This window comes from Dendropsophus ebraccatus, chromosome 9 (assembly GCF_027789765.1).
Source record: "Dendropsophus ebraccatus isolate aDenEbr1 chromosome 9, aDenEbr1.pat, whole genome shotgun sequence".
NCBI classification, from domain to species: Eukaryota; Metazoa; Chordata; class Amphibia; order Anura; family Hylidae; genus Dendropsophus; species Dendropsophus ebraccatus.
The window spans coordinates 87,192,017-87,204,041 of NC_091462.1; the positions used below are offsets into that span (position 1 = coordinate 87,192,017).

A 12,025-nucleotide genomic window follows, 5' to 3' on the forward strand; every position below is an offset into this window, starting at 1 on the left:
TCCCCACGAGTTTAGGGGGGGGCTGTACGATACAATCTGGTATTGGGCGGGCCTATTCACACACTCTTTGACAGCCCCTTACAATGAGCAGTGAAGTTCTATGCAGGATGTACTACAAATGCCAGCAATACAGTGTAGTACAGCAGGACCACCAGCCCCAAAATCAAAAAAGAGTACACTGAGCACTTCTTAGGGGTCTGTATGCAACACCTAATGTCCCCTTTCTGCCAGCAGCCGATCACCACAGTGTGCTGGTGATATCGTGGTAGCAGCACTGCAAGTCCCAGCCAGCAGTCTGTAGTAATACTATTAAAGAACGCTTTTAAGCCCTGAAAAGGGCTGTTTGTTTGTATTGCTAGTATTCCCTGCCTACTGGCACGCTAAATCCTACACTGACACTCTCCCTGAGAAGCAGCAGCTCTGTCCCTAATCTCTCACAGCATGCGTCTGAAACGAGCACTGCCGGCTACGTGTTTTATATGACAGGGTCATCTGATCTGGCCAACCAATCGCTGCTATCGACATTTATGGGTCCCACGTGATCGCAGGATGTACCAAAGAGTCTCCTGCATGTTTATTGGCTGAGAAATAGCGCCCAAACTTACAGGAAACAGATGATGAGATTTTCTCGAGTATTGCGAGATGCTGTCCGAGTAACGAGTACCATTGAGTACCCTAATACTCGATCGAGTACCAAGCTCGGACGAACATGCTCGCTCATCACTAGTAATAATGTTTTCTGTACATGCTGCTTTGTTCATTATCTCTTTAATTTATTGCTGACATTATCCAAACAAAAAAAGTGCCCAAAATAGTTCAGTCCTGAACGCACATAGAAATATATATTACACCAAAGCAAAGATCCACAAGGGATCAAAAAAGTGCAGGACAATCACAAATATATATAATTGTATTTCTTTATTTAGATAAATTTAATTTAAAATACATACAAAAATGAATGAAGAAAATGAAGAAAAAGGGGGTTGGGGGAATGAAACACATAAATTGGTGAGGGGACATGGAAAAATATTTTATGAAGTCATATATTGCACATGCATGAAAATTGAAAAAGACTAAAATAACTGTGGCAATGCAGGCACCCTCCACTGGGTAATAAATAATGTAAACAATAGTGATTAGCAGCAAAGGATAAAGTACACAAGGTAAAAAACCTATTTGAAGCTGCAGTTGCTAAATGAGCAACACACTCGGGTGAAATCACCAACAAATATATACAAATACAAATACAAACTAGGAGGATGCGGTCATTGCAACAAGTCCCACACACCTACTCACCCTACGCACGTTTCGCGTGGCTCGCTTGACACCTTGATCCGTTGACAAAGCGAGCCACGCTTCAAATAGGTTTTTTACCTTGTGTACTTTATCCTTTGCTGCTAATCACTATTGTTTACATTATTTATTACCCAGTGGAGGGTGCCTGCATTGCCACAGTTATTTTAGTCTTTTTCAATTTTCATGTATGTGCAATATATGACTTCATAAAATATTTTTCCATGTCCCCTCACCAATTTATGTATTTGGTTCTGTTTCATTCCCCCAACCCCCTTTTTCTTCATTTTCTTCATTCATTTTTGTATGTATTTTAAATAAAATTTACCTAAATAAAGAAATACAATTATATATATTTGTGATTGTCCTGCACTTTTTTGATCCCTTGTGGATCTTTGCTTTGGTGTAATATTTATTGCTGACATTAGTTGAGTGATCCATGTTGTGCAACTAAGGGTATGTTTGCATCTCATTTTCGGCCCTACGTCGGGCTACACGTCAGGAATCAGTGAAAAAAGGATGCTGACGTGCTGCCAACGGCCACATTGACTTGAATGAGCAGACGGAGTCGTTATGTGACTACGTTCTGCTCATTCGCCAGACATACACTGCTTTTGTGCAGGACTCAAAAGCGTGGTCAACCACATTTTTGAGTCCTGCACAAAAGCAGTGTCGTCCGGCAAATGAGCAGAACGTAGTCACATAATGACTCCGTCCTGCTCATTCAAGTCAATGTGGCCATCATGTGGCCGTCGGCAGCACGCCAGGCTGCACGTCAGCATCCTTTTTTCACTGATTCCTGACGTGTAGCCCGACGTGGGGCCATAAACGAGATGTGAACATACCCTAACATGGTCAGTCTTTGTGAGGATCATGATAAACAGGATACAGTGTTAAGTGATTTTAATGTGTGGTTTTTTAAGAAGATTTGTCTCCCATCATCTGCTCCTTTTAGTATTATTGTATAGGTGATTCTTTACTAAAGTTTATTTTATTGTGCAGCCTTTGTGTGCCTAGGCTGTTTTCTTCCTGGTCTTGAATATATTGTACATGTCTTAAAAATGGGTTAATTTTGTTTATTTTGACATTTATTTAACATGTATTCCCTAGGTTATCATTATAAGTTATAGTAATGAAATCAACCCACTTACCGAGAGCATCTTCAAGGATATTGCTTCAAGAAGTTTTGGATATTATATCCCGTTTTTATTCCAATTTTCTCAAATGGTAAATAATTATTAATCTAATATCACATTAACATATTCTTTATTCTAGACCAGGGGTGTCAAACTCAAATACACAGTGGGCCAAAATTAAAAAATTGGACAATGTCGCGGTCCAACCTTGATAATTATTGAAGCACGAATGCCGCAATGCTGGCACTGTCAGAGCAGCGTGCGTTGTTCCTGGCACTGTCAGTGGTGTGCGTCTCCCAGCCCCGTGCACTATGATAAATGACATGACATGATAAATTGCTATAACATGATTAAACCCCAACCCATATAATAGCCAATCCCCCCAAAATTGTCCCACATATTAGCCAGCCCTTCCAGTAATGATCAAAGAGTAACCAGCCCCCCCAAGTTTCCAATATAGTAGCCAGCTCTCAACAATAGTCTCATATAGTACCAAGCCCTCCTCATAGTCTCATATAGTAGCTAGCCCTCCCTATAGTCTCATATAGTAGCCAACCCTCCACAATAGTCTCATATAGTAGGCAGCCCTCCACAATAGTCTCATATAGTAGCCAGCCCTCCCCATAATCTCTTTTATAGTAGACAGCCCCCCATAGTGTCTTATATAGTAGCCATCCCTCCCCATAGTCTCTTATATAGTAGCCAGCCCTCCCCCATAGTCTCTTATATAGTAGCCAGCTCTCCCTAACAATCTCAAATAGTAGCCAGCCCTCCCAATAGTCTCATGTAGTAGCCAGCCCTCCCAATAGTCTCATGTAGTAACCAGCCCTCCTCAATAGTCTCATGTAGTAGCCAGCCCTCCTCATAGTCTTTTATATAGTAGCCAGCCCTCCCCATAGTCTCTTATATAGTAGCCAGCCCTCCCCAATAGTCTCATATAGTAGACAGCCCTCCTCATAGTCTTTTATATAGTAGCCAGCCTTAACCATAGTCTCTTATATAGTAGCCAGCCCTCCCCATTAGTCTCATATAGTAGCCAGCCCTCCCAATAGTGTCTTATATAGTAGCCAGCCCTCCCCAACAATCTCTTATAGTAGCCAGCCCTCCCCAATAGTCTCATGTAGTAGCCATCCCTCCCCATAGTCTCTTATATAGTAGCCATCCCTCCCCAATAGTCTCATGTAGTAGCCAGCCCTCCCCCATAGTCTCTTATATAGTAGCCAGCCCTCCCCTAAAGTCTCATATAGTAGCCAGACCTCCCCAATAGTCTCATGTAGTAGCCAGCTCTCCACATAGTCTCTTATATAGTAGCCAGCCCTCCCCCATAGTCTCTTATAAAGTAGCCAGCCCTGCCCCATAGTCTCTTATATAGTAGCCAGCCCTCCCCCATTGTCTCTTACATAGTAGCCATGGCAGGCCAGATGTAATTAAAACTCTGAATTGCCTGGCGGGCCAAAAATAGTGGCACTGTGGGCAGATTTGGCCCGCGGGCCAGAGTTTGACATGACTGTTCTAGACTAAGTCATGTTTAGTGTAGTCATAGTTTATTAATGTAAAGGAGAAGTTTATGTAACAAACGTTATAGATTTGCTCATCGTTAGTTACCTGTTATATAAGTCTATTAATAGCATCGCTCTGAGTGTATTACCATTCTTCTTTCATACAGCTATTGGACAGTATGGACCTGCTTCTTGTTACGCCACTAAATTGTTATGAACGTATCCTAGAAGTTACAGTAAATGCTCCTGAATATGTACAAGAGTTTAATATTACAGGATATGATTATCTTCTGATTACATCTTTGGGCAACCTAAATGTCAGTCTTACTGACCCAAATGGTAAGGACAATGTACATTATGGTATATAGACAATAATTAAAAAATTCCAATAAACTTACTTAATCCCTCTAACTAACATTCTCTCCATGTTTTTCTCTTAATATCCATTTCTGATCATGTGGTATTCCAGAGATTGTGAGCTGAGGTAGAAGTTGGGGAAACACACCTGTAAAATGGTTAGGCCTTGTAATGTTACATATAAAGGCTAATAAAGAGAAAAAAGCAAAAAATAAAATACAGTGGTAGCTTGGTTTAAGAGCAACTTGGATTGAGAGCGTTTTGCAAGAAGAGCTCATAGTTTTTCAAAATTTTAACTTAGATTAAGAGCATTGCTTTGGTTTAAGAGCTCCCTGAACTGGGTGCGATGGGGAGTGGGCAGCTTTGTACTCAGGAAGTCTCCCTCACCTTGCAAATCATAGCAGATCCACTTCAGGCTGGGGCCTACATTAGGGGACAGGACTATGGAGTTAATATCTTCATAGCTGTAACCCCTCTCTCCCCAGAAAGAGAGTGCTGCTATTCTGTGCCCACATATGTCCTGCTCTTTCCTCTATGCTCCTTGCAGTCTCTGTCAGCCCTTGTGTTTCCTAACCTTTACATTCCTGCTATAATGTGCCTGCACTTATATTCAGCTATACACACTGCTGTATAGAAATGTTTCTGTCACTGTCCTCCTGCACAGCTCTGTGATTCTCACTTCCTGATTGGTCCATGCTGAACCCCCTCCCCACTCCAATCATGTGACCACACAGACCTCTAAAAGCAGCCCTGCTTCTCTATTCTAGCCTGTTATACTACACTACTGCATTATGGGGATTTGCAGTTTCTGTATCTACAAACTGCTGCTGTTTTTTCAGGTTTATGCACTTACTATACATTATACACCATATGCTTATTGCTATACTGTACAGTAACGTATATTATGACATATTCAGCTGTTTCTCATTGTTTGTTTCATCTGTTCTACATATTATTCATAATAATAAAAAATCATTATTTTGGGGTGTGGAACCAATTTTCTGCATATCAGTGATTTCTTATGGGAAAATTTGCTTCCATTTAAGGCTAGGTTCACACTACGTAAGCTTCCGGCTGTAGTGCGCTCCATGAACATGCGGCCGGAAACTTACGTAGTTAGCGTACAATGCAAAGTATACGATCCCGGCCGCACAGTTCGCACTTCGTACGAATGTACGCCCGGATCGTATACGGCGCCGTAAGAAATGAACCAGAACATTGTTTCCGGCCGGAAGGCTGTAACTTACGCCGGTAGCGTATCGCGTGGATCCGTACGAAGTGGTGATTTCTTCATTTTTCCACTCTTCTATGCCGATCCAAAAGGTTCTGTGTGGTGTTCGGGGCTAGGCGAAGCTTTCCAAGTAAAAGACCACTGTCAGATCGCTTCGTAGGGGGCTAGGGAAGCGTAAGTAGACTACGGGCGTACGTTCGCATTGAGTACGCATTGCGTACACATTGCGTACGCATCCGGCCGCACATCGAATATTCGCACGCCCGTAGTTTCAGCCGCACATGTACGGCGCCGTACGAAATGTGTACGGATTCGTACGCAGTGTGAACATAGCCTCAGACTGGATTTGGATTACAAGCACAGTCCTGGAATTAATTATTCTCGTAATCCAAGGCACCACTGTACTTTATAGCTCTACCTCTCCATCATTGTCTGTGCTTCTGTCCATGGGGGTTTCTCGGGCAGAAGCAGAAGAATTTGGCACAATGTGGGACAAAACTTTCTACTTTGGCCAAGGAATCCCAGCAGCGTAGGTTTTCTGCTGATAGATTTTCTTTACTTTTACTGCCACCTGCTGGCAGCATAATGAATTGTAGCAATTACAAAGGTGAGATGTCTCGCTAAGACCTCCCTGATGCAATAATCCAGCACTGTATCACCTCAAGGATAATGTTAACAATAGATCCACCTGTAGTCGCTTGTAAATTCATTATTTGCAAAGTTGCTTTGTTTTCTATGTAATAAATATTTCTTCAATAAAAAAGGTTTTTACCAATAAAGAACTATAAATGATAATATAAATGGACAAATATCTCACCAAAAAATGTGATAGAATAAAAATTTACATTTTCTACATTAACCCCTAGACGACCCAGGGCGTATAGTTACGCCATGGAAGTCTGTCCCCAGACGACCTAGGGCGTAACTGTACGCCCTGGGTGTTTCTCCCGCTATGAAGCGTGCTCCGGAGCGGAGCCGGGACCTCACCGGTAATGACACGCTGCAGCGATCGCGCTGCCGCGTGTCATTAACTCCTTAAACGCCGCGGCGCCGCGGCGTTTAAGTGTAAGTGACAGGGGGAGTCCCCTGTCACTTACCGATCGGGACCCCCGCAGTGTGACTGCGGGGTCCCGATCGGTAAAACGGACCGCCGGAGGTCTCTCACCTGCCTCCGTGCGGTCCGATCGGCGATCTGCTTCACTGAGCCTGCACAGGCAGGCTCAATGAGCAGATCGCCGATAACACTGATCAATGCTATGCCTATGGCATAGCAATCATCAGTGTAAAAATCCAAGTACTGGATGTAAAAGTCCCCCAAAGGGGCTTCAAATATGTAAAAAAAAAAAAAAGTTAAAAACACTAACACACAACCCCAAAACCCCTCCCCCAATAAAAGTTGAAATCACCCCCCTTTCCCATTATATAAATAAAACATATAAAAATAAATAAATAGATAAACATATAATATACCATAGCGTGCGTAATTGTCCGATCTATTAAAATATAACAAGCGTCATTGCGAACGGCGAACGGCGTACACGAAAAGAGGGAAAAAAGTGCGCGGATTACCGATTTTATGTTACATTATATATAAAAAAAATTTATAAAAAGTGATCAAAACGTCCGATCTTCACAAATATGGTATTAATAAAAACTAGAGATCATGGCGGAAAAAATGACACCACATACAGCCCCATAGGTGAAAAAATAAAACCGTTATAAGCGTCACAATAGGCCCATTTTATTTATAATTAATTGCCAAAAAAAAGGATTTCATTTAAAAAAAATATATAACATTAGAGAATCTGTGTAACCTGCATATGGTTGTGTTCGGGCTGACCTATAGAATAATAGTATCATGTCGCTGTTACCATATAGTGTATTACGTAGACACAGGAACCCCCCAAACGTTACCATATTGCATTCTTTTTAGCGATTTCACCAATTTATATCTTCATAAATAATATATTTGGAATTCCGTCATACATGTTATGGTAAAATGAAAGATGCCATTACAAAGTACAACTATTCCTGTAACAAATAAGCCCTTACATGGCCCTGTAGATAGAAAACTGAGAGTGCTAGAGCTCTTAGAAGGGAAGGAGGGAAAAACGGAAACACTAAGATCAAAATTTGCGCGGTCCACTGGGTCATTTTGGGCCTGGTCCTCAAAGGGTTAAAAGGCTATGTTTACACACACAAAAAAGTAAACAGCCAAAGGGGCCTGAACTAGAATCACTGTAATGACGGTTGCCCAAAACGTGAAATGATGGACGTTATTTGGTACTCGAAATGACGGACGGCATTTTGAGAAAAAAAAAAAAAAACATCATGTGAACATAGCGAGAAAGAGAAAGAAGTGATGTAATTTTTGCAAAAAAGATTCTCAGTTTTGTAGTGTTCAGACACTCATTGCTACTCTTTCCCTTTCAGGCAACACTACTACATTTACATCAGTTTTTTTCCCTGTTGTGAATACATATTTGATGAAATATCCAGGTCCTGGAATATGGAGACTAAAAATCACTGGAAAACACAGTATAATTTCTCTAAGAATATTTGGACTCATTGGTAAGATAAAATGATGTAGGGGAATATGTGTTATTACTTGCCTAAAAAAAGTATATTATACTGTATGAACATACAGTAACCTAAAAATAAACAGTACAATAATAAGGACAACAGGTAAAAAGCTGTAATTTCATATTAAATTATAGTTTTTTGTTTAATATAATACTAAAGGGTTTTCTGGCACTATATGATTGATGCCCTATCCACAGGAGGGGCCATCAATCGCTTATTGTCAGATTAAATGGGAGCTGAGCTGCATTAACCCAGCTGCACCACTGTACAATGAACGTCACAGGGCTTGTGGCACCGTTCACTGTATAGTGGAGGATGCCAAGCAGCTTATTGGGGCTGGGTCCTGCCAAACCTGTGAAAAGAAAGGATTGTAGCAGCTTCATTTTTTCATACAAAGCCCACCTCCCACCTCACGTTCACACTTGCCAGTAAATCTGTTTGGTGGAATTGTTCAGGTCTGGTGTGGAGGTGTTATCCAGTCACAGTATGGCGGTATTGGTCAGGTATGGTATGGCAGTGTTATCCAGTCAAAGTATGTTGGTAGTGTTTAGATTTAGTGTGGAGGTATTGTTTATTGAGGAAATTTGCTTCGTGAAATACTGGTAGCTGATTTACATCCAGGAAGTCAAGAAAACTGGCCTCTGTGCCAATGAACATTGTCTCCTGCTCCCACTGCTCTCCCACCTTAGGAGACAAAAATTATATGCCTCTGTCTCACATTGTGTGCGTTTGCTGAGCACAGGCTGATGATGCAGAAAGGGTGTGAAGTCACAGGAGGCTTGGCTGGATCCCCCAATCCCCTGAGTGATTCACCATCTCTGACCAGCCAGAAGCAGGTGCTGCAACTTCACTGATTGTGCAGACGTTTGCAGTGAAATTAGGGCTATGTTCACACATAGGATATTAGAAAATAGTGTATAGTCCTCAAGACCAAGATCAGCCCTGTTTCATACAGTAAATAGATTTAATGTAGTTCAATGATAAACATAATTAAGTAATATAAAAAGAGTAGAATCAACAAATAAAATACACGATCAATGTCATAAAAATAGTCAATGTTATATAAATGCGGGGATGCAAGAAAAGAAAAAAGAAAGAAAACAAAAAGAGACAAAAAAAAAAAAAGAAGGAAATACAATAAAGTCTCTAATGTTGGGGTACCGCTAGCTGGTGGTCAGGTGATGGGCTCTTTAATTAATCTCTCATAAGCCACTGTGTAGTTTGTGTTCATTCAGACCAGATAAATAGATAGATAAAAAATGGAGGATTTGAGTAATGGTCTGGGACTTGTAGTCCTACCACATTCCAGGTATGCAATCCGCTTTGTTAGGCTTATAGTGTTATTGTAACTGATTCTATGTTACATATATGTTACAACTTCACATCAGTTCGTGGGTGAAGTTCATAAACAGATGATATACATGCTACAATGTAGCGGCGTTTGTAACGCCTCTCACCCGTCCAGGAGCGGCTGGCAGTGGAGCGCTTCCTTTGCTGGTCTCCCTTGTGCAGGAACCTGTCGGTAATCACGGCTTCAGGTTAGAGCGGTCCTGCAGCGCGTCCTCGTGTCTCTGGCAGTTAGATTCGCGCGCAGTATCACAGCCTCGCTCTCATTAGAAGCCTCTCCGTCCAAGGTGATGGAGATAGGGATGCAGATAGTGTATAGTGGCTGAGAATATCGGAGATATTGGTAGTAGTTTTGCAATGTACTTAGGGGGGCCCCCCAAAAAGAAGGACGATATTGCACAATAAATAAGAAATAAAAAATAAAAAATATATAAAAAATGAAAGAAATATAAAAGTATAAAGAATAGCAGTCTCAGTCTCAAGTGGCTAATCCTATATGGTATTAGTCCACAATAATGTGTGCCAAACGCGTTTCAAGGTTCTTTAAAAATTAACCCCTTCATCAGTGGCAATGGTAGTGTTCAGTGTTGTTCTCTTCCATGGAGGGTATTTATAGCTAGTCCTCTTATTGGTCCTGTGTATGAGGGAAAATATGGACCGGATCGGGATAGTCCAGGTCATGGTTTAATGTTTGCTCCATTCAGAAGTTTCAGGACATAGGTATGGACATTATTCATTTAAAATATGAAGAGATGAAAAGATATAAAAGAAAAGAAAAGAAAATCAAAATCAAAGGATAGAGATCGATTCATAATACATGCTTCTAAACCAAAAATAAATATGCTGTAGAAGAACAATATGACACCAAAAAGTTTCAAAAAAGCGCATTAAAACCGCATAATGTGAATAGGATACCAAAAGAGATTAATGAGTGAATATACTGGATTTTATAAGCAAAATAGTTACAGTTAGTGTTAATTATACCGGATCAATTATGTCGCAGATTACCTACAATAAACTTGCAAAGGTTATATGGATTATGTATAATGTGTAAACCAAATGTACTGTCAAAGTGTACTCCAAAAACTGTGGTCATGCATCACAACGGAGGTGGCAGGGGCGGCTCCGGCGCCGTGTAAGACGGCCTGGCACGGAATCGCCCGTGACACAACGGTCGCCACAACCAAAAAACTGTATTACAAGAAACCAAACACTTCCATCTCTGCTTTCAAGCCCATAGGTTCGAGGGTATCTAACTCAAATATCCTTTCAGACTCAATTCTGGACATCTTACTTATATAATTGCCCCCTCTCCAATCTTTCTGGACACTCTGTAAAGCAGTAAATGTCAGTTGGGAGGGATCGCAGCCGTGTATGTCTTTAAAGTGGGATTATAAGGGATGGGTTAGCTCTCCTTTTCTTATATTCCGGATATGTTCGGTAATCCGAACTTTCAGTTGTCTTTTAGTTTGCCCCACATACTATTTGGGGCAACTGCACTGGATAATATAGATCACTCCCTTTGTGTTACATGTGAGTAGTTCTTTGATATCTATCTTGAGGTTATTAGAGATGGAGGTTACATTTAAGGTGTGCCTCGGGGTGTGGGTGCTTTTGCATCCCAGACAGCTGCCACGTCTGTGGAACCCCGGAATCTCTAACCAAGATCGATTGGTGGTGTGCTGTGATTTTCTTGGTACAGTAGGGTCTAATTGGATTCCCAGATTTGGGGCCCTGGTGTATACAATTGGGGGTCTTTGGGGAAGAAGGGGTCCCACTACTCTATCCCTTTGGATCAGATGCCAGTTTTTAATAATGAGTTGCTCCACTCTTTTGTGCTCAATATTGTAAGGGAGGATTATGGATTCTGTTCTCTCTGTGGAGGTTTTGTCAGTAGTGTTGAAAAAGGATAGACGTTCTAGTTCCCTAACTTTGGCCAATGAATTCTGAATGATGGTGTCTGGGTATTTTTTCTCTTGAAATCGAACTGTTCCGATTTAGTACAGTTCCTCTTAAATCTTCGAAATTGGCCTGCAGGGACATTGATTAGCCATCTAGGAAGATGGCAACTATTGAAAAGAATGAAACTGTTCCTAGCAGTTGGTTTTTGGAACGTTCTACACTCTAGTCCCTCACTTGTCACTACGATGTGGAGGTCAAGGAATTCAATCTCTAGTTCGCTTATAACAGGGGTCAGTTTAATGTTCCATTCATTATTGTTCAGTTCACCAACAAAAATTTCTAGGTCAGCACGGGCCCCATCCCATAAAAGGACGATATCGTCTATATATCTCCGCCAGAGGACCAGGCCTGCGCCCAGCCTGGGGGTGACAACGTTCTCCTTCCAGGCAGCCATGAAGAGATTGGCAAAGCTGGGCGCAAACTTAGTCCCCATGGCGGTACCGGTTCGCTGGACATAGTAGTCCCCCTCAAAGTAAAAATAATTGTGTTGCAAGATATAGCGAATGAATTCCAAAATAAGTTGGATCTGCTCGGGTCTCATATCACCCTTCTCAAGGTGGTCCCTAACTGACTGTATTCCACGCTCATGTTCTATAATCGTGTATAGTGAGCTGACA

General features: G+C 41.5%; 1 protein-coding gene across 1 annotated transcript in view; it reads left to right on the forward strand.

Annotated features, from left to right (window-relative positions):
- The first annotated feature begins 954 nt into the window (after positions 1 to 954).
- The window catches only part of LOC138801815 (uromodulin-like), a 43,811-nt gene continuing 32,740 nt past the window's right edge, over positions 955 to 12,025 (forward strand). The window contains exons 1-3 of the mRNA XM_069984912.1: positions 955 to 1,008; positions 2,404 to 2,520; positions 4,096 to 4,267. Coding sequence (XP_069841013.1) covers positions 955 to 1,008; positions 2,404 to 2,520; positions 4,096 to 4,267 — 343 coding nt within the window. The remainder of the gene's footprint in view (positions 1,009 to 2,403; positions 2,521 to 4,095; positions 4,268 to 12,025) is intronic.